General features: G+C 38.7%; 1 protein-coding gene across 1 annotated transcript; it reads right to left on the bottom strand.

Annotated features, from left to right (window-relative positions):
• Positions 1 to 575: 575 nt before the first annotated feature.
• RhoGAP102A (Rho GTPase activating protein at 102A) lies at positions 576 to 27,937 on the bottom strand. Its single transcript, XM_043419692.1, has 11 exons — positions 25,053 to 27,937; positions 20,443 to 20,599; positions 19,595 to 19,711; positions 15,026 to 15,213; positions 10,864 to 11,076; positions 10,516 to 10,666; positions 10,149 to 10,339; positions 9,817 to 10,046; positions 4,422 to 4,837; positions 4,026 to 4,314; positions 576 to 1,283 (listed from the first exon to the last, which is right to left on the bottom strand). Exons 1-11 carry the CDS (start codon positions 27,024 to 27,026, stop codon positions 941 to 943), a joined length of 4,269 nt encoding a protein of 1,422 aa, XP_043275627.1. The 5' UTR covers positions 27,027 to 27,937; the 3' UTR covers positions 576 to 940.

Below are 27,937 nucleotides of genomic sequence, written 5' to 3' on the forward strand. Positions count from 1 at the left end.
CGGACTATTTTCGACTAGATATCACTTCAATATTTCTCTCTGATTTTTTATTTGACTGTGAACGTACAATATTCATTTATTCATAAAATACTTTATGACTTTTTCTCTTCAACCGGTTCCCCAATTTTTCTTCTGCCATTTCCCTTTTTTCAACCAGAACTTCATTTCATCCCTTCGATACTAAAAACATTCATAATTAAATACACTAAATATCTATCAATTTCGTATTCTATACAATAAGCCAAGTGCAAAATTTGTTTATAAAATAAATAGGAATAGTAGCAATAAAAAATTTCGCGACTAAATGAAAATTTCAAACTGAAAATACTTGATGGAAATGCTGGAAACAATGTCTGAAGTAATTACTAATTTTTTTATCACTTTAACTAAACATCAAAATACCCCAAGATTTCATTGTTCGATTTATATCGAAAAAATCATTTTAAAAAACAAGTAGAATCACGGTCCTCCAAGTATAAAAATGTCCGGTGTTGTTTCAATCGAGATTCTTAGAGATAAAACTTGAGAGAAGCAGGCCTCAATAATATAAAACGAAACCAGAGAAGAATTCAATATTTTTGTAAAAAAATTAATCGTCCATTTATTCGCTTGTACATTAGTTAAAAACTTAACGATGTAGTATATATAACATTTTCTGAAAGCTGAGAATCGTGTTTGATGGGTCTCTGTCTCGAGAAATCGAGAAATTTTCAATCCGAAAGTTTCCTCGCCCGGAGGAAAATTCAAGGCTCTTAACTCGAGGCAGTTTTGACAAAAAATACATTAAATCTTTTTTTTACGGCCCGTAATTTCATTCCGTTCCGTACTCTGGTTCAACGAGATCATATGTTTTCATGTGAATATTTTTCCCAATCTATATTCCTTCCCGTACGTTTCTGATTGTATTCCCCAGAAATTGTGACTCCGGGATAAGTGAGCATCAGAAATAATTGTCTCGAACTTTTGGTGCCGAGGAAATGAGTTCCCGACGCTTCCACACCGGTGCAGTCACGCTGCTTCTTTGTCCCTGAGAATTCATGTTCACCGAAGGTGTCGATTGTGACATCAAAGTTGTTGTTGTCTTGCTTGATAAACTTTCTGCGTCTGGTATGTGACGAGTCTGATGCCTCGAGTCTGTGTATCGTCTTTTAGTGTACTTTTTACTCTCGGTCGATGTTGTCGTCACAACCGTTATGCCTGATGTGCTTTTCGATGTTTGCAACGGACTTCTCATGTCGGATCTCGATATCCGTAGCATCCTCTCGATGTCTGCTGTTTTTGACCTGGAAACAAAAAAGCCATTGAGTGATTTATTTTTATGAGCCTCAATGTAATAAGCTTTTTTTGTTCCCCAAGGAGTTTCGACTCTTTTGTTATATATAATTGCATTGAAACCCGCTCAAGAGCAGAAGAAAACCTTCATAAAAAATCCACCAATCGACCCATTTAAGGTAGATGGGTGACAGCTACGTGATCTATACACCAACTATATTTTTTGAAAATTTTTCAAGACGTAACTTACTTTAAAATAATAATTTTATTATTTGAGAAACATAATCGTTAGAGAGTCAACATTTTTATACAATTTTATTATAAAAAAAAAAAAAAAAAAAAAAAAAAACGTTGGAAGAGTTCATTTTGACTGGCATGGTGCAACAGTTGTTGCCGCTGCAGTCGATGTCACGCTTTCAGCTTTCTTTACAAATTTTACAGGTTATGAAGTGAGTTCACTGTCCAAAGTAGTGTTGCAGTGGAGGAAAATGAAAAAATCAACGATAAAAAAGTTTACGGGTATAAAAATGGTCGTTTTGTAAAAACTGACAAAAAAAAACGTGGCGAAGTAAACAAACGACAAAATATGACCAAAAAGTCGAACTGACGTCACGCATGTGAACATATATTGAATGCAACGTTACCACAAATTACTAATCCATGTAGTCGTGTAATCTGAATGATTTCTCCAGAGATATTTTTGAATATTTCAGCCGATTTTCAACGGTAAGGTTCAAAAACTAAAATACGTATGTATATTCTTGAATATTCACGAAATACAACTTTTTTTTGTGAAATCTTAGATATAACTAATAGGGTGCTTTTTTTTCAGCAACATTTTTTTTTTTCACTCCCATCTCGCCTTTTTGTAGGGAATACCTTAAAAAAAAATCCCTGAAAATTTGAGCCCTTAATATTAATTTTAAGTACTCGCCCAAGGCGTACAAAGATTTCCCCTTTAAAATACACGTAAAGTTCGATTTTTCTTCTTAAAAGTTCTACAGCTCAGAGGCATTTAATGGTACAACCTTGGTCGATGAGCGGATTTATTAAGAATTAAATGCTCCACAAAAGTGTCCATTGTGGCGTAATTGTAACTCGAACTGGCAAGGTCGTACGGGTCACTTAACCCAATTTTTTCATGAAATTCTCGTTTTTTTGCCTCTATCTCGTAAATGACGAGAGCTACAGAAAAAATAGGAATGACAAACTTGGTGGAAATTGAATTTCCTACAAAAAAGTATTCAAGCACCAAATCGCTAACATCGATATTTCTTGAGATATTGGGCTTTTAAGTTGAGGTAGTATGGAATTTTCATGAATTATTGAGCTAAATTGTATAAGTTGTTAATTTATTATTCTTTATTGTCACTTAAATCATCAAATATTTATTTGTTAAGTTGCAAATGATTGAAAAGTTGAATAACTGAACGTTTTGAAACTGAAATTCGAAAAAAAAAAACATTTTCAAAGTGCTTAGATTTTTTTTTTTACTTTTCACGAATTTTTCAATTGATTTTCCCCTGATTCTTCGAATTTATTTACCAGTCATTGAATACCGATAAAGTTCTAGTTGAAAATATGTTATATATAAGCAAGACAAGATATATAGATATAAAATAATATTGAAATATTTTGCGTATATACAACATATTTTCAACTAGAACTTTATAGGTATTCAATTACTGGTAAATAAATTAGAAGAATCAGGGGAAAATCAATTGAAAAATTCGTGAAAAGTGAAAAAAAAATGTTTAAGCACTTTGAAAATGTTTTTTTTTTTGGAATTTCAGTTTCAAAACGTTCAGTTATTCAACTTTTCAATCATTTGCAACTTAACAAATAAATATTTAATGATTTAAGTGACAATTAAGAATAATAAATTAACAACTTATACAATCCAGCTCAATAATTCATGAAAATTCCATACTACCTCAACTTAGAAGCCCAATATCTTAAGAAATATCGATGGTAGCGATTTGGTGCTTGAATACTTTTTTGTAGGAAATTCAATTTCCACCAAGTTTGTCATTCCTATTTTTTCTGTAGCTCTCGTCATTTACGAGATAGAGGCAAAAAAACGAGAATTTCATGAAAAAATTGGGTTAAGTGACCCGTACGACCTTGCCAGTTCGAGTTACAATTACGCCACAATGGACACTTTTGTAGAGCATTTAATTCTGAATAAATCCGCTCATCGACCAAGGTTGTACCATTAAATGCCTCTGAGCTGTAGAACTTTTAAGAAGAAAAATCGAACTTTACGTGTATTTTAAAGGGGAAATCTTTGTACGCCTTGGGCGAGTACTTAAAATTAATATTAAGGGCTCAAATTTTCAGGGATTTTTTTTTAAGGTATTCCCTACAAAAAGGCAAGATGGGAGTGAAAAAAAAAAAATGTCGCTGAAAAAAAAAGCACCCTAATAACTAATGAACAAATTCAATAACATTTCATGTGCGTACGACTTTCATGTTCCGGAGTGACAAGTGTCAGAGAAAAGACGATATTCAATAATTAAATTTGCTGCTAAACTAAATGATAACTAGCGTCGAGATTTTGCAAATCTATCCAGTGCGTATTCGCACTTTTGCCTACAAAAAATATCATCGCGTTATCTTGGATAACGAATGTTCACCCATCTACCTTGATTAGCGAAATACAATTCCAAGGAGTTGGATCCCATTTGCAGCGGGTAAATAAAAAATATCTCAATCCTACACAGAATATTGAAAAACTGAAAAAAATCATTCACCTCAATACAGCACCACCGATGCTGGTTATACTCGGTGTGTAAGCCGGTGTAATCGAAGCTCTTGATGCTTCCTGGCTAATGGATCTCGAGATTTGTCGCACTTCGCTAGAAGTTGTGAAAGAGACCCTTTGGAGCACAGCTTGTTGATCAGGTATGTAAGAAACAGCAGTGACAGCGCTGTCAGGACTAGCGGGTGGTGTAGAGGCCCAGGAAGGTGGTGAACTTGGTGGTTGATCGCCGGAAAGGGTTGCGGACGATCCAACGGCGCTGTCAGAACCGTGCCTCCCACCTGGAGCGAGATTCCATTTTATCATTTGAATTTGTGTGGATGTGTTTTTTACTGGCAACGAAAACGTGAATATCGCGTTCTGGGGCTTATAGAATGAAACAAAATACCTTCGCTACAACCGGAAATGGACCGCTGTCGTTGTCGTCTCGGAGGAGCAGACGGTTGTTTCGGCGTTTCTTCGATGTAAGGAATATCAGGATCGTCGAGGTTCAAGGTGAAAGCACCGGACATAGGTATTGTGAGGCTCGCGGTGATAACCATCGGAGACGATCGCCTTCTCGGATCAGACGGATCTTCGCTGGACCCACTGTCGACGCTGTTGCTGCGTCCTTCCTCCTTTCTTCGACTTCCTGGTCTCTTTGGCCTCCTCGGCCTTGGTCCGATATCACCCCCTACTCCGGCTGTTTGATGAAGGCATTGTTCCCTCGTCCACACTTTTTTCGCTGTCTGTGCGCTCGATATGTTGTCATCGACGGAAAATGTTTCCGCTTCGCTGCAGGGATCGACCTCGTCGCCGCATTGCCTGTAAAATTAACGAATACACGTATGTGAGTGATTTTCGTTTCGACATCGCATCTATTGTTGTTGCTAAAAATCAATTGTTCGAAAGTTTGAGTCCGTAATAAGTCTTATTCTCCAAAACCCCATGAGGGTCATCCGAATTTAACGACCCCCGCATACGGTTACGAGACTGAAGTTTGCAACGTTCGAGTCCAACGAAATGAACGAAAAAAAACATTCGCCAATTCGCCAATTTTTTATTCCACGAAGTATCGGGGCAGGCTGAAAAACTACGAATTGCAGATTCGGCAGGAAACGAAATTGGAGAGTTACTGGAATTATTGGAGGGTTTTTGAAATCATTTCGTTGGACTCCAACGTTGCAAAGTTCATCGTCATGCACGGTTAGGAAATTTGATGAAAAATTACTGTAGAACTGTAGTTTCGGGATACCAGTCAGAGGGCTATGAATGTAGTCATTTCTCGGTCATATTCTAGTTAAATTCACAGATTAAGAGGATGGATCAGTCGGTATATCGAAACAACCATGAGTGTTAGAGAGATAGTTGCAAATTTCGATTTTGAAAATTCCAAGTGAGGTTACCGCGCGACTGCTCCATCCTCTTAAATATCAAAATATTTTCTCCCGTTCCAGATGCAGACTACATTCTTTATGACAACTGTTTTCTAAAATGTCTAGTTTTGAATTTAGTAGGATTTTATGAAAAGTTCATTGTTTTTTATTAAAAATTTGATATCGTTTAATCGGCAAGATCTTTAACCCTAGAACGCATGACTGGGGTGTGAGCTCACCCCACGCGAACTTCAAACTACGCTCCCGTCCTAACAAGCGACATTATCGACTGATTATCGACGGATTTTTTTATATATAAATTGAATTGAAATTAGTTTTATCGTACATCATTCTTTTCGTTATAAATAAACGAAGAAAATGGTGTAGGATAAAGTCAGTTTAGCATCGTAGGACCGGATTTATAAGCAGAAAAAGAGTGGGGTGCGTTCAAACCCCGGTCATGAGGTTGAGGGTATGAAAAAAGGCACATGAGGTGTAGGGTTAACGGACTCATCGGCGTTCTTTAACGAACTCATCGGCGTTCTTTAACGGACTCGTCAATTCATCAATTCATCCCCGAGAAATAAAGAGAAATTTATGAAATTAGCAATCTCTATGTACTTGAAGAAGCAATTAGGAATTTGATATTTATTAGTGATCTTACAAGGAACATCACTTTGGTGTCCCCCTCCGATTTTCTTGAAACTGCTGTATGTGAAAGAGCATTCGAAAGTAAGAGACACGTATTTTTTTTTATCGGCGGAAAAACGGTTTTAAGGGGTGAAACCACCCTTGAAAGTAAGGCATGTCAGGGGGTGATTTTGCAGTTTCACCAGCAAGCACTCAACTGATTTTGATAAAACCAAAACCAAAATGTTTCTTATCTGAAGTGATGAAAAGTTCACCCTGTGCACGAAAAAAAAAAAAAAAAACAGGGGGTTAACCACCCTTACATTCTTATATATCTCACGCCACAATAAAAAGGAACGAATATGAAGGAATGAAACGGGTTCTATTTCCATGAAAACATGAAAATAAAGTTCACGTGTTTTTGCATTTTTGCAAAATAGCAGTCTTAAGGGGGTGAACTACCCCTTTTTTGAATTTTCGTACCGTAGGTGGTTTATTTCTGTTTTACATGTTTTTGCTGATTCGAAATATTATAATAGTTTCGAATCAAGATTTTCTGACGTATCGAAGTCAATACAAGACTCTGAATGGGTGAATCTCCCCCACTCGATTTTCCTCTTTATTCGCTATTTCAAAATTTCTCCCTGCATTTCGTTCAATTTGGTTGCTCTGCATCGAAATTACAAATTTAATAATTTTAGGAACATATAAAACTCGTATTGACCTGGATGGTGTCGGTTTGGCGGGGGGGGGGGGGGGGGGGGAAGTTCTCACAACTACTTTTTCGGTGATCATAGAAAGCTTGTAAACTGCACGTAAATGAATAGGTACCATGCTACAGATAAAAATGCCTCTATAAAACACTTTCATAACTTTGGCGGAAAAATAGAGGCGTAGACATATGATCCCGGTGTTTGTGCTAGATAAAAATGTTATCAAGTAGTTATGATCACCTGATATTTTTGGCATTCTCACACACCGAATAACATTAGTCATTCCGAATATTCTTGAGTCATGCATCAGATAAAAACGTTATCAGGCATCGTGAGATTAATAAATATTTTTTTCTTTCGATACTTATTTTCGAAGGCGGTAACCATTAGCATTGTACTAGTGCATTTTTGAGTGAGCTCCAAATCGTGCGTGCTTTTTCTGTGCTTTTGGTGTATTGTGCCTACTACTTTTACCAGCATGAAAGTCAACCCAATCAACGTTATCAAATTGTTACTGGCTACATTTGAAGCTATGAACATTGCACAAACTCCTGTTAATAATGCAGAAATAGAGATGAAGGAGAATTTCGAAAAAATTTTAATCGATTCTATGCAAGATTACAACGGGATTGAGATGATACAGGAAGAAACTCTTGATTTTCAAGAACCATTTAAAGAGTTCGAAGCAATTGCTGTTGAAGATATGATATGGCAAAAGGATGATGATGTCGATTCCGACGCTTGTTCTGGTGACGATGAGCTGAGCTATGATTATAAAAAAAAAGCTGTTGAATATTGGAGATCTGGTAAAAAAAAGAATTACAGTGTTGAAACCGTCAAACAAAAATACAAATCTGTAAAATCCATACGGCAGTTACGACGCTGGGCACAACAACTGAACAAGGGTGGTACATATAAAGAAAAACTTGCTCGAATTTCTGAATACACATTACGGAATATGAAAACTGCTGTAGACGCGGGTGTCATTGTTCATGATATTGACCTTCGAAAGTGGGCTCTACAGGCACAGAAAGAAATAGGCCATGAAGATATACGATTCAAAGCTTCTCATAACTGGCTATGGAAATTTAAGAAATCGCATCGCATTGTTTCCAGAAAAATTAATAAATTTATAACGAGAAAAACTGTGGAGGAAGAAGCGCTTCTGCAAACAAATGCGGACAAATTTGTTCAAGATGTTAAATTACTAATAGAAAAGTATGGGTCAAGTAATGTATATAATTCGGACCAAAGCGGTTTTCAACTGGAAATCCATTCAGCACGAACTTTAGCGATGGAAGGATCGAAAAAAGTTGAATGCGTTGTACAATCAGTGTCTTCAACGACCCATAGCTACACGATTCAGCCAACAATAAATGCCAACGGGAAACTACTTTCTCCACTTTTCATAGTATTAAAGGAGGCAAAAGGTGAATTTGGACCGAGAGTAACGAACGAATTGTTTAAGCCAGATAACGTCATAGTAACAGCATCGAAATCTGGGAAACTTACTTCCGGTGCGTATTATCGTTAAGGGTGCATCAACTTTTTCCAAAATATAGTTATAAATATATAATTTGTTATATGTTTACAGATCATTTTAAAATTTGGATGGAAAAAGTTTTTTTTCCGAATGTTGGAAGTGACAATGTATTACTGATTGATTCCTGGAGTGGACACTGCCCCAAAGTTGTACGTGAAGCCACCCCTCATGATAAAAAAATCATCACAATGATTATCCCAAAAGGTACAACTGGAAAAATTCAACCGCTTGATGTATTTGGATTCAGGATATGGAAAAATTTTGTACGACATTTTTCAGATAGTGTTCTATTAGTGGATGCTGATATAAATTTACATTTGAGGAATAATATAATCAAACTGCAATCTTTGGCCCACAATCAATTGTCATCTCCACGCTATATCAATCTTTTCAAATATTCATGGTTTAAAAGTAATTATATTACGGAAAAACCGGAATATTTCGAAAATCCTGTTGATTTTGGGTTCGGTCAATCAAAAACACACTGTGAAATACCTGGTTGCAATAATATAGCGATTATAAAATGTGCATGGTGCAAAAAATCTTTGTGTTTGAAACATTTTTTTGATGAATATCATTATTGTACAACGTATGAGCCATAATTGCTGGAAATGATAGGTTTTATTATATTTTATTTCGATATATGTACTTATCTAATAAAATCCGATTCTATACTATGAGACGGTTAATGAATTGTTAATGTGTATTGAAGTTTCATTTAAAAAATGTTCGTTAGTAAACAAGATCAACAGCATAGACTTATTCAGACTTCAAAGTTGAATCGTAGTAAATATCAAATGGCTCCCCTCCTCCTTCCCTTGCCCGCCAAGATTGAGGTCAATACGATCATTATACGTTCCTAAAATTATTGAATTCGTAATTTCGATGCAGAGCAACCAAATTGAACGAAATGCAGGGAGAAATTTTGAAATAGCGAATAAAGAGGAAAATCGAGTGGGGGAGATTCACACTTTCAGAGTCTTGTATTGACTTTGATACCTCAGAAAATCTTGATTCGAAATTATTATAATATTTCGAATCAGCAAAAACATGTAAAACAGAAATAAGCCACATACAGTACGAAAATTCAAAAAAGGGGTAGTTTACCCCCTTAAGACTGCTATTTTGCAAAAATGCAAAAACATGTGAACTTTATTTTCATGTTTTCATGGAAATAGAACCCGTTTCATTCCATCATATTCGTTCCTTTTCATTGTGGCGTGAGAAATATAAGAATGTAAGGGTGGTTAACCCCCTGTTTTTTTTTTTTTTTTTCGTGCACAGGGTGAACTTTTCATCACTTCAGATAAGAAACATTTTGGTTTTGGTTTTATCAAAATCTGTTGAGTGCTTGCTGGTGAAACTGCAAAATCACCCCCTGACATGCCTTACTTTCAAGGGTGGTTTCACCCCTTAAAACCGTTTTTCCGCCGATAAAAAAAAATACGTGTCTCTTACTTTCGAATGCTCTTTCACATACAGCAGTTTCAAGAAAATCGGAGGGGGACACCAAAGTGATGTTCCTTGTTAGAGTCAACTCACTCTTCGGCACGTCGCGACAAAGCTTGGTCGAGATCAGCAGGATGAGTGTCCATCATATGAAGGTAGAGCTCATCCACTAAAGCTGCAGGAACGGTGAAAAGCGTCGGTGTATTTTCGAGCAAAGCCCTCACAACATTAATCACGTCTATTCTCTCTTCGGCTCTTTCGGCAGAGACTTCTGATCGTGCTTGACCGGGCTTCACGCAGTGGAGTATATTCGGTGCGAAAACCTACATCAGGGACAGCAGCAAACGTGCGTTATTTATTTTCAATCGGATACAATTTATTGAGGAAGAGAAGAGAACGTCAACAAGTATAAGAAAAAAAATTACAGTAGCAAGGTTGGTCGCATCCATTTTGTTTCCTGGTATTCTCTCACCCCCTTCGATTTTTCTGTCCTCGCTGTTCGACGCGACCTCCGTAAGGAAATTTAAGAGTGCCCATAGCGTCTCGCGATTCGGTGTTGGCAAGAGCTGAATCAGATGTTGCAAAGCTTCCTGTTGGAGTCGCCTATTCCTGATCTCTAGAGAAAAATCAAATAAATTGTGCAACTCATAAACAATAAAATTTAAAAGGCACGATTCTTTATCGGCCGAATTTACATTGATGTCCTAGGGAAAACAAATTTTGGCGAGCGTTCAATGATGCCTGAAACTCCACCGTTTTTTTTAATACTGTAAAAAGTGTATACGGACTTACTCTGCGTGTGAACAAAAGCTTGATAAAGGTCCCTGCACAGCAGAGGATCGGGGAGATCGCGGAAAAATTCCTTCAGCAATGCTGCTACATCGTGAGGACATTGGTCGGGACCAATTTTCGTTTCTCGCCCACAATCAAAGTCCTCTCTTAGCTATCAAACCATAATGAGAATTATCAGTATGCACCATGAACCAGAACATTTTTATACAAACAGTGAAAAATCGATGTTGCAACTGCGATTTTCGAACGTCCTTTTACTATTTTTCATTCTTATGCGTTATCGGTACTTTCAAGGGTAAATCAATTGAAGCAGATACTCTTATTACTCGTTATAACATCTCGTCTCACCTGTCTGACTCTCTTCTTGGAAGGTGATATACGAAAAATGCCGAGAGTTCTCAAACCCGTTGCTTCTATGTGCCTGATGCACTGTCTCACCACTCCCGGAACAGCATCCCATTCTCCTGGTGGGCCGCCTCCGCTATCACTTAATTCAAGGACGCCCGAATCACTCCCTGTGAGTGCTCCACCCTTGGACGACAAGGATTCGCAGGAACCACCCTTGAAAAAAATATCCGAACATTCTCATTTTCGGAGTAAAATGTTTGTACCGAGGGCAAATCTGTTTGGGGATATGACGGAAAAGCGTCACTAAATTTCACTTTCGAAAATCGGGTCTACGGAAGAAGCTGATAGCTAAAAATGTTTACATTGAAAAAAAATAACTTTCCGCCGCGATCCGCGATCGCAGAATCTCGTGCTCTCAAGGTTGGCACACTACCACCTGCGCCGCGCACCCAAGCACTCGCGATACCGAATATACTTTGACATTTACAAGTTTCGTCTTCAGTCTGCGTAACCATCCTGATACTAGCAGCTTTATGAACAAACATTTGTTCTGTCTCTGAAGGTTACATTATCGTTGTCATTTATATTATTGATTTTTCGTTAATAATTTAATTGTTGCAATAGAAGATATTCAATTTTTTATTGCTTTTGTATCCGGTTTTTTTTCCATTACTCGTCACATCCGGTTAAAGAGGCACGATAAAATATGATGTTTTTTATTATCCAATTGCATTGAGCATTGAGAATTAAACTTGGCTGCTCACACTTACGATAAATTGTTTGGTTGTTTTCTTCTGTCTTCACAAAAATAAATAATTTACAACACGAAGGATTGGCCGCGTCCTTGTTCTTTTATCAGCAAATTTCATACAATTTTTCGGCACACAAATATATTTTTTTTCGAATGAAGAAGAAATGAGGATAAAGCGAAAAAATCAATTTCGTGAAAAACAAAGGGAAATTTATGAATTATGATATATTTAATTCATTTAAAATTATCGCAGGGAAGTTGAAATTTTTTTTTAAATACGTATACTCATAGAATAATGATGAAATTTTTGACAAACTGGACGCTCTATTGGATAATTCTATACTCATTTTTGCAACAAATCGTCCAAATACACTCTTGTAAAAAATTGAATGGTTTTCGCTTTTTATAATATTCGTACATGTCAATAATTGCGTTTCCCTCTTCCCTTTTTCCCTCTTTTAATCTCAGCAAGAAATGATAAACGAGCATAAGAAAAGCATGGGGTTCGGAGCGCGATCACACATGTGTATGTTTTTGACTTGGCCGCCACGCTTCCCGCCTCGCTTAAATAAAGACTCTTGCGAAAATTGAGCGATCTTAATTAATCCCAGGGATAAAATTAGCGGCCCCGGCCCTGTTCTATTTCGGTTTACCCGCGATCTATGACGTCATCCGCGAGCACCGGTATATATAAATATACACAAATGTGTGGTTGAGATCCACATAACACGTCGCGGCAGAGTTGATGCGAGTGTCGCGTGACGTAGAGACCGAAAATGCATCGCGTCGTCCCTTACACGTCGACGTCGCTCTACCCTCTTCTATATGGACCATTAAGTGCACATAGACGTGGATTACATAGACGCGGATACTCGGCATTCAATGACGGAATTATAACAAATCTCTCCTAGATCCAAAATAGCATTTCAATCCGATGAAACAGGCTATCTTTGCAAATCTTCATTTTATTATTTACGTTATTCGTTTTGCTACAGGGAATTAGCTTTTTTCGTTATTTCGAGTTAATAATGTACGATGTGACGAATAGAAATATTTCCATATTACCTTAGAAAAAGTAGAATGTTTAATTTATATGGATTTATGATATTAGAGGGCCCAATGACGTTTGCTGAGCTCTAACGTTATCGTTTTTGTCAGAGTTTCCGCGGGAGACGCTTCGATTGAGACAGGCGAAAAAACTAAAAGTCGTTTTTCCGCGTTTTTTTATATTCGTTACAAGGAGAGACTTTTATATTAAAAATTACTATGTTTTTAGAGTAACGTCGGACCATATCGATATTACAATATAATAATCGTTACAGAGTGTGTCAAATAATGCAAAAGTTTGGGGAACCATTACCACAGTCCATAGTAAATAACGCGCTGTACCATATCAAACAATGCTGCAAATTGCTTCCTCAAGATGTTCAAGATGCATGATGCTCAAAGCTTACTCTATGAGGTGCTATATTTTTCATTTTGGCTTTCTCATAGAAGAAGCTTTGAACATCGTGCATCTTGACCATCTTGAGGAAGCAATTTGCAAATTTTTATTTGCAGCATTTTTTTGTATACAAGGAAATAATGTATTTTCTCTACCTTCTTTTACGAACTTTAATTTATCTCTTTGTTTAAATTCATTAAAAAAAACTAAATTACGAGCCATCAGAAAAAAACAGTTTGCAACTTTCAATTTTCATCGTTTTTCTATTTCCATTGAAATTAAATAATTCCGACAACTTTGCTGGAAAGTATAGAGGAAGTACAGGCTTATACACAATATCTTACAAAATTTCCAAAAATTGAAGCTGTTAGATGATTTTTTGAAAAACTCATATTTTCGTAAAATTCAAAAAATCATAAAATTTAAACCGCTCAACCGATATTCCCCAAATTCAATACCAACCTTCCTATTATGATAGTCTATTTATAAAAAAAAAATTATTAATAAATCTTAAAATTTTCGAAAGTTAGAGCGTCGACACCCTTTTTATGAAAATTTCAAAACGTCGTAGGATTCATAATTTTTTACAAATTCTGACAAAATTATCAGAAAATGAAGAGCTTGTATAGATTAACATCTGTGCAAAACGGTAGCCCTGTATCTCAAACCGTTTCCGATTTATAAGCGTCTTAATGTTGCAGTGCCATGAAATACACGCACGCACGCACGCACGCACGCACGCACGCGCGCGCGCACACACACACACACACACACACGCGCGCGCGCACGTACATTTTTTCTAGATACGATTTTTCGATGTTTTGGGACATTTTGAGCACATTGACATTGAAAACTGGAAAAAAAAAATTTTCATCATCACATAGCATCCTCTATGAGGAAGCAAAATGAACACCGAGCGAATTTTCATTAAAAATATAGTGAATAATGAAATGATTTGATGAAAATTTAGGAGATAACGTAGCAATCGTTTCTCCGTGCTATATGAAAAATTACATAGTTTCATATTTTCCTTTTTGCCTCACTGAATTTTGCTCAACAACATAGCAAAATTCATACGCCCACCAATTATATGAGGCGTTGCGAGTATAAACATGAAAATTAACCAGTGGCACATGGTAAAATTTCAAGCAATCGCTTCGTTCATAAGCGGTATTTGTCAAGTAAATCTTTGTCGAAAAGAAAATTCACTTCTTTTCGGACGGTGCGACTCAACGATACAAAAATTTTCGACATTTCACCAATTTGTTCAGTCCAATTTACCAATTTTTAACATTTCATCAAACACACTAGTGACATTCGAATATCGCTACATCGTTCGACGTAAGAATGTTACAGACCTAAATTTTCCCTGTCGCACATAGTAAAATTTGAGAGAACTGCTTTCGGCATCAACATTACTTTGCATTTTGGTGAAATGTAATAGAATGACGATATAGAACAGCGCTGCTACAAAAGATAGCAAATTTTTCTATGTATTTATCCGAAATATTCGTATAAAAGTCTCTCCGTATAGAAGCGGCAACGTTTGAGAATGTCGATAAGCGAAGCTACCGTCAACATCCGTCAGATCGAAAGATATTAAAGCTCTGAAATCTATCAGTGTCAAAATGGCCTGGTACGCGGCGAATACGTTGATCGATTTTCTTGTCCAATTAGATTTGTGACGGTCTTGTCATAAGGATAAAAGAGGGAAAAAATGACCTGCGCTTTCAAGTTATATCTGTGGTGGGATAATGTGTCTCAATAGTGACAGACCGTAACCACTTAGATCGTCTAATTGTTTAATACACGTTATCACTTGTGCAATCTCGTATTTTTTGCAACAAAATCTTCGATTAATCACGTAACTCGGGTCTGATCAAATAGGGGCTCTACTACTGAGGTGCGATGGACAAATGACAGAGTCAATCGATAATCACAGTTTTGGGCTTCACTATTTTACTCACGTCTTCCGTTTTTGAGGCAGCTGTGCTCGGGATTTCTATGAGGCTGGTGAAGCTCGTTCTACTCCCATGCCTGCTACTTCTCGAGAGGCAACCAACGTCGTTAACCTCACCCGAAGCGATTCTCGCCAGGCGATCGTTCTCGAGACATTGACTCAGGGGAATGCCGAAAACGAGACCTCCTGCTGATTCTACACGTGTAAAAACCATGAAAACATACTCGTGAGCATTTCGAATTGCAAAAACAGTATTCTATTATTTTGGCTATCCAAGTTATGGTGGAGTTCAATAATTCTACTGATAAGTCACGGTGAGATAACTGCTCAAGCAACCCGATAATTAAACTAAAGGGAGATAAAAATGAAAGTTATTTTAGCGAGGAAAGTATTAGGGAGGACAGTCTAGGCATTGATTTGAGCTCCACTCGCGTGAAATCGTTTCCCGTTCAATACATATGCCGCTCACACGATTTCCCTGAATTCTGTCAAAACTTGTAACGTCTCTCGTGATGGGAGTTGAGGAAAAAAATATTGGATTTCTTTCATTCCGCCTACTTGTAAATGTGCTTCTGGTCCGTCCCGTTTCCACGATTTCGAGGCCAATATCGAGAAACCAAATAATGTGGAGAGATAGAAAAACACTGACGTCAAAGCAAAAAAAAATCAAAATAACATTAACGAGTAAGCTGTTAATTATTTGGAACACGTGACGTGTCCGAAGATAAATTGTGAGAAGCCGGGAAGAAGCTTGCTGAGAAAAACCCGATGAATATAGATTTACAGAAGAGCGTGTACGTACGAATTCCTAAGTATACGCACATAACGGTATCGCCACAACTACTTTGCGAGTAAAAATAAATACATCAAAATTTTCTTTCGCCGATTTACGAGTGAGGCAGCTTTGTGAATTTTCGTTGAGGCGTTGAAGCTCCCATCGTGTCTCGCCGATTTTGCGAAGTGGATGCTTCGCTCTACCTCCGCATCACGAGCCCCGAGTGATTGACCTCGCGATGCGAACGAGACAAATGGAGATAGAATGCGAAATAGAGGGGAAGCAGGAAAGGGAGAGAGGAAGATAGAGAAAAGCATCCCAGATCTGCTCGAGCGGATGATTGACGTCCCTTGCGATAGAGCGCGCTCGTGCGTACACGCGCATATTATACTCGCCTTCGATCAGCACCCCCTAGCGTAAGCGTGCCTAAGCTGCTTCACACGCGGCGGCGGTGCAAAATGCCAGTAGCGGGAAAAATATATTTCCTACTGTTACTTGGCTATGTGCATGCGCGCGCGTGTCTGTGAATATGTAAATTTTCTCTCGGTCGTTTATATACCAGCGCCATGTAGACCGCAAATAAACCCGGTATATATGCGGAAATATGCAACGCCACCGATCCACCCCGCGAAGACTAAATTTAGACGGGAGAAATTGTGTCTCATACCAGACCGAACGATGCTGTGTGGCTGTTATGCGGTCTCTTCTCCCGTCTGTCCTGCTGCTGCAACCTCTCAACGCTTTACCTGATGAGTATGGAAGGCTCTCATCGAACTCTTTAGATTCAACGGTCGCTCTCTTGCAATCTTTCATCTTCTGGGATACGCTTCCCATTTTTTTCATGGCATTACCTACTTTTTGGTGTGTCTGCGTAGCAAGTGTATGGGGGGGAGGCTTTTAATGGGATTGTTACGTTTGAAGTTGATTTGAGGAGAATCGCATCCAATGCTCTTAACGTTGTCGAAGGATGAGTGGGCTGCGAAGCAATATTGGCAGTGCCATATTCGAAGATTTGCGAGGCTTCGTCGCTCTTGGGCGTTTTTCTTTACGGGTTATCATGAGATTTAAATCGAAAAAATTGATAAGGAAATTGATAAGGATTTGAACACCGAGAACGCAGCGGTGATTCGAAATGCAAAAATAATTTTCATTCTCATATAGAAGTATAATAAAAAATCTTGGAAAATTTACTTGTGATGGATTGCTACCAATATAGAAGCGCTTCCGTCGTGAAGCCTTTATTTCTGTTGACTGAAACACGGTCGCATCTTGATGCAAAGGCTGACGAAAACAATTTTTTTTCATCCGCGAATAACCGTCGGGACAATGGAACGTAACGACGCCGTCAAATTTTTCATTTCCTCCGTTTTTCATTCGGGGTTTTGCACAGCGGTTGAGCGCTCGGTAAATATGTATGCGAGGGACGTTTTTATTTCATCGGTTACACCACGCCGTATTATCCCGGAATTCATATTTAATCTTGCCCTCTATGAAGTTTTTTTCGTGTGTTGGCTCTTGTGAAACGCAATTAGCTCGTTTGATTAGTACAGGAATGAGCTGAAGAATAAATGAGAAAAAACACCACCCACGGATGATGACTCATTGAAACTCACGGGTTACTTTCCTGTCTCTTAATATTCGAGATTACGCGTGAAAATGGGGTTGACAGGCACCTGCTGATTCCGGTAAATGACATTGTTCACCACGCAATTTTACTCTTATTTTCGTTCCTTCATTATAAAACCAAAAAAATAATTGTCTCTGTGAAACTCCCGGAATTTTGGTGATATTTTCGTCGAAATATGGACGGGAAAAAGTATGAAAAATCTTGATTATTTTCCAGCTACTTTATAATTGTTTGGAGCCTCCTGTTACCGGCGTAACTGTGTTAGGGAGCAATGGTGCTCTTGGGCAGGGACTCGTAAAATATCTCCCAGTATCTTTTACACGCCATACACAGGGGGTCTCACTGTAGTTACTTCATACCGTAAATTTCATTCTCGACAGGATGAAGAGTCGAATATTTTCCGGTCGTTTTCTCATTAAATATTCGCCTAACGCGTTATTGATTTTGAAACTCCAACGTGATGGTCTCCGACGAATGAGACTAGAGTGGCGAAAAGAACTTGTGAGTTTAGCAAGTCCAATATTTGGATTAACAAGACACTTGAGTGTTTACTGATCTCCTTTCTCTATCCTCAGAGATCGACGTACTCCAAATTCTAATTTCACTAGTTCAAGGAGGATGCGACGACTAAAACTTCACCAAGTTTTCCAGCGAACACTAAAATCCTGAAATTTTGTTAACCGTGGTGACCAACTGCGATGGGGGTACTTTTACGTAAACACGTTCCCCCTTTTTCCCCTCGATGTTTGTACTTTCTTTTGTGCCTCGCAGCAATATTTTATCACGTTATTCAGATGAGAAAATTGTTTCATCATGAAAAAATAATGAGAGAGGCGGGCCGTTACTTTGATCAAGAGGGCAGAGAAATGGACGCGCAACTTCTTTTCATTTCTCGTTACGATCGTCGGGTGAAAACGTACGTAAAGAGAGCGCGAGTCAAAACATCCGCTGCGATTCACAAAAAGGAACTTATTTCGTTCATATCATAAAAATTAACAGAAAGTGGAATCAATGGAAAAAAATAAAACACTACGAACATGCGGATGATCATCCGAGTAAGGAGTCTAAAAGAATCGATGGAACCGCGTAATTATTTATGCGATTGGCAACGACTCACTTGCTACGGAAGTAGTATAATTCGAGAACACGTTAACAGAAACTCTGTTATAAATTTCGATTTCATTTTATGAGGATCAACAAGTGAGTTATTTTGTGACGTCGATAATAAAAAAATGTAGAGACTTGATTGCGATGATCCTCTGAATCTTCTCCCCCACCCTGCTGAGTGCACGAAGTTTCGGAACTCCCGAGAGATTGCAATCTCTATTTCTCACCATGGTTAAACTATAAATAGTATCATGTAGCTATTGCTGGACGTCACTGATGCGCCGGTTGTCGCCTACTCTGAGGCCAATTCAGATTTGCCAGCACGGAAATAATACTCGCGTGATGCTTCTCGTGTCCCGCGTGAGGCTGTTGAAACCTCGGATGTTTGAAGGAAAGGGAGAAAAGGATCGACCGAATTGGAAGCTATAAAAATTGCCACCAAGAGTGGAAAATTTACGATCTTGCTGAACAAACACTTTTTGAGAAATGTGAAAACCCACATGGGCCAAAGTGTCTCTTTATATCTGTGATGCACAAATATCCACCTGTGTGATGCACAAATATTAATAAATTCGATCGAAAATGCACAGAGATCAGAAGAGGAAAAAACGACGACTGCGATCGGATGCAAAAGGTATTTACCGCGGGGGCGACGGTTCTTGCGGTGATTTAACTCGCGTAAATTATGAGCAATAATAATTCGAAGCGTAACAAAACACTTACTAATATTCATGGTTTTCGGGTGTTTCAGTTTCGGATTGTTTCGAGTTATTGTGTTTTGACTGTGAGCGAAGCCACTCATCGTGGAGCTGTAATCACGTACGGGAGGCAAGGAACACATAAATATATAAATTATAACGGTAAAGTGTAAAGCAGCTTTTGAGTTATGGAGCACAAAACACACGAATTCTCACAGTTTTATTGTATGCAATAACAATATAGTTGAGTCTGTAAGAATATTTTTTGGTTTATTAACAACACTCATTTACAACTTATAGTTATGATTAGTGGATAAATAGAGAAGCACGTGAACGTGAGTTCCGCTTTGAGAGTCGTATTGAACTGACCCTTGTCCTTGTCTTCTTTGCCCTTGTTGTCGAAAAACCCCGTTGTCAGAGCTTTTCTCTTCAGCAGATACGCTCGTCTCTTTGGTTTCGTTGAGACGCTTCCACTCCCGAGAGATTCTAGAAGAAATTTCAAAAAACAACAATTGTAATTATCGAATCAACAATGATTTGTAGACCATCGAAAAATTTCATCAAAATGGTTTTCATCACTTTTATTCATTGTTTTCCATATTCGAATCAGTGATCTCGATACAATTACATCCAAAATCGATCTCTCCGGTCAGTGTTCAAAAATGAAATTCGTTGATTGATCGAATAATGGTCGTTCGCGCAGGGATCCAACAACTGTCAAGGAAATTATCTTACATAGAGTTTCATGTTTCAGAAATTACCACGCTTCTTCATCCAGTAAAAATAATTTACATTTCGTGGAACTGTGTTTCTGAAAATGAGAAGAATTATAAAAAAAAAAAAAAAATGATTTCCACTATCTATTGTTCAAAAGGCGTGTTATATCTAATAATAACTTTTCTTACTGCGTTCGTATACGATAGTAGTTGGCTAATAATAAAAACAAATTCAAACTAGAACACGAATATTTTCTAAGAAAATCGATGAAAACGGTTTGCCATAGAAAATGGTGGAATGTGAAAATCGTATTCAAATATGATTTCACGAGTGAATAACCCAGAGCCTGTAATATCGTGTTAGGAGGCCGGGAAGGAAGGCTTCCTTTTCTCTTTTGGACGAATGGAATGGTCTATGGATAGTGAAAGAACGCGATGTCAGGGCTTTTGTGCGAAGAAGTAGAATCCTTGAGGACTACCCGAGGGATAAATTCCACTCACCGCTAGGTGGGCGTATATGAACTCCTAGGTTAAGAGCTTGAAGCTTTGCTACGGCCACTCTACACAGGACTTTTCGCTCAACGTCGGACAGAGAACGCAGTGGAGTGTCTTGTAGAGTCACTCGTCGACCTGCAGTCCCGGCCCACGTACATCTTCCCTGAAAAAATATAAAACTGTTGATACACAATTCATATCGTCGTTGAATGGATTGTTATATGAAACTCATACAGTTTTCTTGAAGATTTGTTCTTCAAGAAGAGCGATCAGAAAGTGGATAGTTTCAGAAGGATCATGGAGACTAAGAATTCTGAAAATATTAAAAATTATGCCAGCAAATTTTTATTAGTACATTTGAAAAAAGGCGATGATAATTTATAGTAAATTGACAAAATTTAGCGGATACAACGAAACTGAGAATGGTACACGAGATAAATTTTGCGAAATTACGTCGATTGAGGTAATTTTTCACAGTTCGAATGTATGTTACCAGTAGGTTATAATAATTGATGATTTTTTTCAAGCGTATGTGTGTAATTATTAGCGGAATTTATTAAAGGTTTTACACGAAAATAATCGCAGGATTTACCGCGGTGCATGATGAGACGAAAGGAAAAAAGAAAAATATTTTCTGTTCGTAGTAAATAATTGTTTTTTTCCATCAAATTGAACAGTGAGGAAATATGAGAGAGGAGATATAACGACACCAAAGTGGGAAACCATCAATCGAGACATGAAAGGAAAAGCTGCAAAAAGCCACAAGCAGGATGAAAGGAGCAAAGGAAAAAAGAAAATAGGAAATGGATGGGTTCTGGGGTGGGAGACGTGAAGTTATTTCGTGACTAGACTACAGATTAGTGTTTACCACACTGTTGCTCTGTGTTGCTATCTACTGCAGGGAGGAAAAAAAATATTCGAAAAAAGAGCCCAGCTACTCTGTAAGCGATCAGTGAATGCGAATATCGGGAGCGTCGGACTTTGAATAAAGTAAGAATCTGTCGTATGCAAGGAAACGTAAAGTGATGCGTGCACGAAGAGAAAGAAATACGTCGATAAAGGTCACGTAGTTTTGTAAACAGCACATCAGTGTAAAAAAAAAACTAGATAATGCAAATATTTCGACAAGCATAACAAAGGAAAGTCTACAGTTATTAACAAACAAAACGCGTTTATTACGATTCGATCAACTTTGACTTTGTACGATCCTAACTAAAAAAATCCGTGTGCGCAATATCGAATCTAATACGTCTGAATATGCCGTTATTTACATATAGCTTTTGATTTTTGATGATCATATAAACTAATGACAGCGGCATAGTGTATCTGACAGATATGCTGTCATGAGAAGCTAACTGACAAAATTTCTGGTCAGATTATAATTTTTATGCTTGGAAATGTCATACAAAATGACATGCCAATTTTACCCTCACTACTGCGAAACGTTTTATTCAGAGAAAGTATAAAAATCTCGGGGAAAGCCTCGGGCCAGCAGACGACAGGGTTGTCAATGTACTTGTTCTGAGACCCTATACTGAGTCTCTTGATATGTAACCAACCACAGTTTTCCTAACCACGATTCCAACTTAGAAACAAATATGCAGGTTTGGAAAAAATTGAAAGTGAGGGAAGCTCGTTTCCATTCAGGGGGTTGGATCGCGACGATACAACGTTGCCATGCTAAACCATGTTAAAAACATTAAAAATTTCAAAATGATAAGAATTTAATAAAATTTGGTAAAAGTATTCTTGAAAAAAAAATATATATAACAATATGAATTTTTTCAGATTTTTCTACGACGTAGCTCTCGAGTAATTGAACACTAAAGTTCACGTATATAAGCATAGAGTTTACATATGTACATCTCGTGCATATAAGAACTTCGATTTAACGCTCAATTATTCGGTAACCATGTCGTAAAAAATTTTGAAAAAAATTGTATTTGTTTACTTGATGCCAAAGAATGTTATGTATCACCAAATATTATCACATTCTGATTATTTTGATTTCGTGATCCAACCTTCTTAACTTCAAATACGACTTAAAGGGAAGAATTTTGCGAAATCGAATTTGGCTAGCCGATATCACATTAATTAAATTGTGTAAGAAATTGATGAAATAGAATCCCCACAGTTAAAGGACAATTACGGAGTCGTTTTTTTTATTATCGATGAAAATATTATTTCACATGTTAACTTTTAGGTAATCTCAAAACCAAACTTGTCATGTCAATACTGTTCGTATTAAAATTATTTTTATTATTTTTTGCCGACATAATATTTTAATATAATATGTCAATACTACACTGAATGCCACTAGTGACGATCCATGTGAGCATTGAAGTTAGCATGATTTAGAAACATTTATTTCATCTCATTCTCATGTTTACATATAGATGAGAAAGGTTATTTTATAAATAGATTGGTTAATGTTGCTCAAAGTAGTTCGGTAGATGATAGTTCAAGGTCCCATGATAATGATAAGCACAGTTCCGGGGCGTCTTACGGGGCAAAATTTTGAATTATTTCATTTAAAATTTAAAAAATTTTTAACACGGTACTCTATGGGAGAACTCACGATAATATTAATTGTGAAAAAATCATACGGTATTTGAGCTTCGAAAAAGTTTATATCGTGAAAAAAATTTATCACAGATTCCGTTTCTTTAAAAAAAAATATTACCTTACGAGGGCTTTAAAAAAGAAAACATGAAAAAACTTTAGTTTTTGACGTGTAGAAAGTGGATGTCAGACAACTGATTGAACTTCGGGTAAATTCGGAAATCGTGGAAGTTTCATCAAATTTATTTTTGAGACTGACTCACATGCTTTCATTCGTCTAGTGGCTTCGCTTTTTTTAAATGAATTGACCATTCCTTTTTCTCAGTGCCATTACACCGATATAAACTTTCTTTCGCACAATAAAAAAAGTTCCCTAGGTTATGTGTATTTCAAGTGTCACCGGTACCGACTCAATCATTAACTAGTCAAGCTAAAGTATAAATTTTATCTTTTATGATATTTTTATAGCATTTTATTACATTCTTGCGATAAAAATATTCTTGATGTAAGTGTTTATTAATTTTATTAATAATTTAGACTTCAATTTAATCAACATAAAGTAGTTGCTAACTTGACTAGTCATAGAATGGCCGAACTACTTTAAAAAGTACTCCAAATATAGAATCTCGGTTCCCAATTTTTTACTGAATTCGATTGGAATTTGAATAATTGGTGATTCGAAAATTCTGGATAATTATCTCGAAAAAACCGGCTAGAACGCGCGCGTAGCGCGCGCCTGAGTTAGTTATTTAAAAAAAAGTGTGACATTTTTCAGCTCAATTGATTTTTTCTATGCATTTATTTAATCTACTCTTACAGGTCGATGTAAGAATCTTAAAAGAAACAATTTCCAATATCACGGCTGCTCATCCTCACCTGATAAATCGATTTCATTAAAATAATCGCAAAATCGAATAGTTTGACACGTGAGAAAGCCAAGTTAGGTCGGGAGATGACAAGATCATGATGCGGTACAGAGGTGATGGGTGAGTTGCGATGTGAGAAATTCCACAGGCGTTAACGTACCGTCTAAGTGTATACAGATTGTCGAGAGAACGGCTATAGACGGCGCTCGCGTGTTAGTTACACTCCCGCCCGCGGCATAGAAAGAACGACCAACTATTTTGGGCGGCGCCAGCGAAAATTCCGAGGCCCTAAATTGGTTATCGCGCCCCTCACGGCACAGCTCAACAAACGGTACGGATTGACGATGCCGTCGGTCAAGGAGATTCCTCGGTAACTCAAGGTCGTTATGTAGTTTTTATGGACCCCAGAGTCTAATTTTCACCGGATGGCATTAAACTTTTCCGAGAGGCCATGGCTTTCCCAAACAAATTGTACGGTGCAAATGTTTCCTTTTTTATCGTCATTCTCTCGTTCCTTGTATATAAAATAATAAAAATACGCTACCATTGGGACGTTGAAAATGAAGTCAGGGGAGTGGTTGAGGGGAAGTCCGATAATTTGACCGAGTTTCCTATGCGATTCAGTCTCGTCTCGAGTAAATAGTCGAACAGGACGCGGTCCGACTCTGTTTTATAAAAGCGCGAATGAAAAGGAAAAAAAAAAAAAAACAGGGTTTGTTGGTTGAGCGAGGCGTTTTAATGGAATTTCAACTGGTAGGTTGGAAAAATCTTGAGACATTCAGTCATCGAAAATAAATCTCTCGTGTAATAATATCAGTAATATTTGTTTTGAGTTCTTCAATGACACGTGGAGCAGAAGCGAAAAGTTTGAATTTCGTAAGTTTTACGAGATTTTCTTGTTTTGCGCGAGCGAACGAAACTTTGGGTGACAAAAATTCTATGGGACTATGTCTGTCATCGAACCTCGTTTGAGTGTCATCGTTTGCATGACTTCGCGCAACGGCTGTGTATAACAACGTTCATTGATTTCGAGGAAAAAAATAAAAAATATATTCTCAGACACAAATGAGGATAAAAGTTTATGCACGCGTTGAGGACGACGCAACTTAAAAATAAACGAACAGACAACGGAGAAGAGGAGGCGGGGGAGGAGAAAAAGTATACAGAGACGAGAAGAAAGACACTCACCTGAGGCGTCCAAACGGAGGGTTGATTAACCGTTCTCGAGGTACTTTTGCTTCTCGAACGCCAGATTTTTTTGGCCACGAGCCGGCTACCGTGGTGCACCACGCTGCTGGACGATTTGCTTTTCTGCATAGCTGTACCGCCACCTGGGGAATTGGAGGATGAGGTGAGAGCTGGTGAGCCTGGTGCCGAATGGGGTTTGTCCTTGTGAGCGTTTGAGCCATGAAGGAGGTGGGAAAGGAAGGATTGATGATGATGATGATGTTTGGGTGTGGATGGTTGCTCCTCTGAGCCAAGACCGGCGTCCATGCTGCTTCTCGAACTCGCGTTTCTGCTCGCTGGCGAGGTGGTGTCAGCATCGGAAAAATTGTCCGCGTTACCGTCGGGTGACACCCCAACATTTTCGCGATACGAAATTATCCAATTTTCCTCGGTTTGACAACCTTTATTGTTGCCCTCGTCATCACCGGGCTTCGTGATCTCTCCCTTAGCTTTGATATTACGAAGATTGCGATCATAATTGACTCGCTTGAATCGATCAGCCTTGTCAGCATCGATTGATTTTTTTCTAGCCATACGAAGATATCTTTTTATCGTGTCACTAACGGAAGGCGATACATCATCATTGTCGACGCTACTTCGTCGCCTCCCAGAGGAACTTTTGTGCCCACCGCTCGTCGCAGCTTCCTCTTTCTCTCTCTCAGCTCGGAGAGCATCGAGAACATTTCTGGCGATCGGATCAGTTTGAACAACGCCGTCAACCGGACCTCGATCTGTGCTAGGACCTTGGACAGCTATCAAAGGTGGTGGTGATGAGATATCTCGGCGAGGAGCGTTACCGCCGACTGACGAGCTATCGTTTTTCGAAGTAGCTCTTGTTCTAGGAGTTCCCCACCAGCGGGACGGTGAGGTATAAGCACCCGTAGCTCTCGGTCCCCTGAAACCGCGAGTACAGCGGAGGTCGAAGTACAGTTTTTCCAAGAGTTTCCTGTCCGTGAGAATGCCCGATATCACGTGTTCGCGATTAGGCGATTTACTATAATGCCGACTTAGGGTTTCGATCAAGGATTTATGCACGTAATCCCCGCGATACGGCAACATCGAGCTGGATTCGGATCCACCTTCTCTTTGACCGCTCTCTTTTAGCTTTTCCTCCTTCTTTCCTTCCGCCATTATAAAATCCAAATGCTGCTGAAGCTTACTTATCAGACTCTGATAATCGAAAGGAATATTTGAGCTTGATTTGGAGGCTGCAGCAGCTGCAGCCCTCTCAATATCTTTGGCTTCGAGATTAACAGGTGGTCCCGCTGGTCCGGAAGAGCCATCGTTCTGCATGTTGAGATATTTTTGCAACATGTCCGCCAAGGCTTTGACTTCGGCGTCTTCCTGAGGTGCTCTTCTTCGACTAACAGGCGAGGCGGGTGTGCTGCCGGAACCGGTTGCAAGTAGCCAATCTCTCTTGGTCTTTGCAACGTCGAATCTACCGCCCGAGGTCGCTTGAAACAAGAGACTTTGCCCTCCTATGGAGGAGCCGGAACCCCTAGAATCGTCGGCTTCGTCAGCCGAGCTCGCTTTTGTACGACAACTTCCGCCTTTTATCAATCTTCGATGTCGATGAGTACGAAAACTCAAAGTCCCCGGATACGATGCTTTTCTCCACAACAAAAATTTGGGCTCTTTCTGACAAACCTCCTGAAAATACTGCTCTATGCGTGGCAGGTCCTCTGCTCTGTTGTGAGCTCCATCGGGTATCAAGCGACGTCCAGCATCGGCCATGTACCGCCACGTTTTCCTCGTAAGGAGCCACCGTTCTTTCATTGGTTTGCTCGCCCGTTTTGTTCGTCGTTCTTTCGAGGACAGTGTCGCAGGTGTACCTCGTGATCCTGAGGAGCCAGTAGCATCGCTGCTGTCTCGGCGAGACCGTCTTTTCGCTGTACCAACACCACCACCACCACTGCCGCCGGGACGCTCCGCCATTATGGCGTCCCTCTGATCGGTCCTTGCTACACGCACCACTTTCACGGTATTTATAATAACGCGGATAATTTAACGCCTCATCTGACTTTGACGGCAACGGTAATGGAGAAAAAAACGCATGCACTATTATTAACACTATTAAGTTTAGCACTGCTATCACCGGTGCAACTGTAAACAATGGTAACGAAATTATGGCTAATTCGTACTGCAGGATTGTGGCTACTGCGAGAATCGACCTGCTTCTCGTTGACGATTCAACGTGAAAATCGAGGTTCCATGCCGGTACCCATAACCACCACAACCGTCCTTGATGATTATTGAGTACGGACAGCATCCATTTGATCGTTGCTACATCTGGCCACGTTAACGTTCCTGCAAACTCTTTTTGATACTCTTCTGGCATCAAATTTCTTTGTAGCACTTTTACGATACGTATCTTTGGCCACGTTTGATGATTATTCACGATTGCGACACGATTTTTTCGCCCTACGACAGTGGGAAAAGGAATAAGTAAGACCGAAACGAATAAATCCAGTAGTAAGTCCCTGTAAGGTCGGACAATCGCTTATATCCGCATCCACTTGGCCGAGTAAGCGGAGCCAAATCTGGGTTACATGGACGAATGCGTATTCCTCTTTCACAGATCGCTCTCTTTCTCTCCCACCACTTATTGACACTTTTTTTTTCAAAGAAATATCATGGTTTATCTTAGATAACTTTACTCTTGCACTATCTTCACATGACTGCGAACATGTGAGTTCACGGATACACTGATGCAGTTGAAAAATCACAATACGCTGTGGACAGCTTAGTAGTTTTTGGTTTTATTCTAATGTACTTTTGTGGTTGGTCTCGAGCTCTCAAAGAGCCGGCAAGGTGGAAGCTGCCCAAGGTACGCGACTACTGCTCTC

Source organism: Venturia canescens, chromosome 1 (genome assembly GCF_019457755.1).
Source record: "Venturia canescens isolate UGA chromosome 1, ASM1945775v1, whole genome shotgun sequence".
NCBI classification, from domain to species: Eukaryota; Metazoa; Arthropoda; class Insecta; order Hymenoptera; family Ichneumonidae; genus Venturia; species Venturia canescens.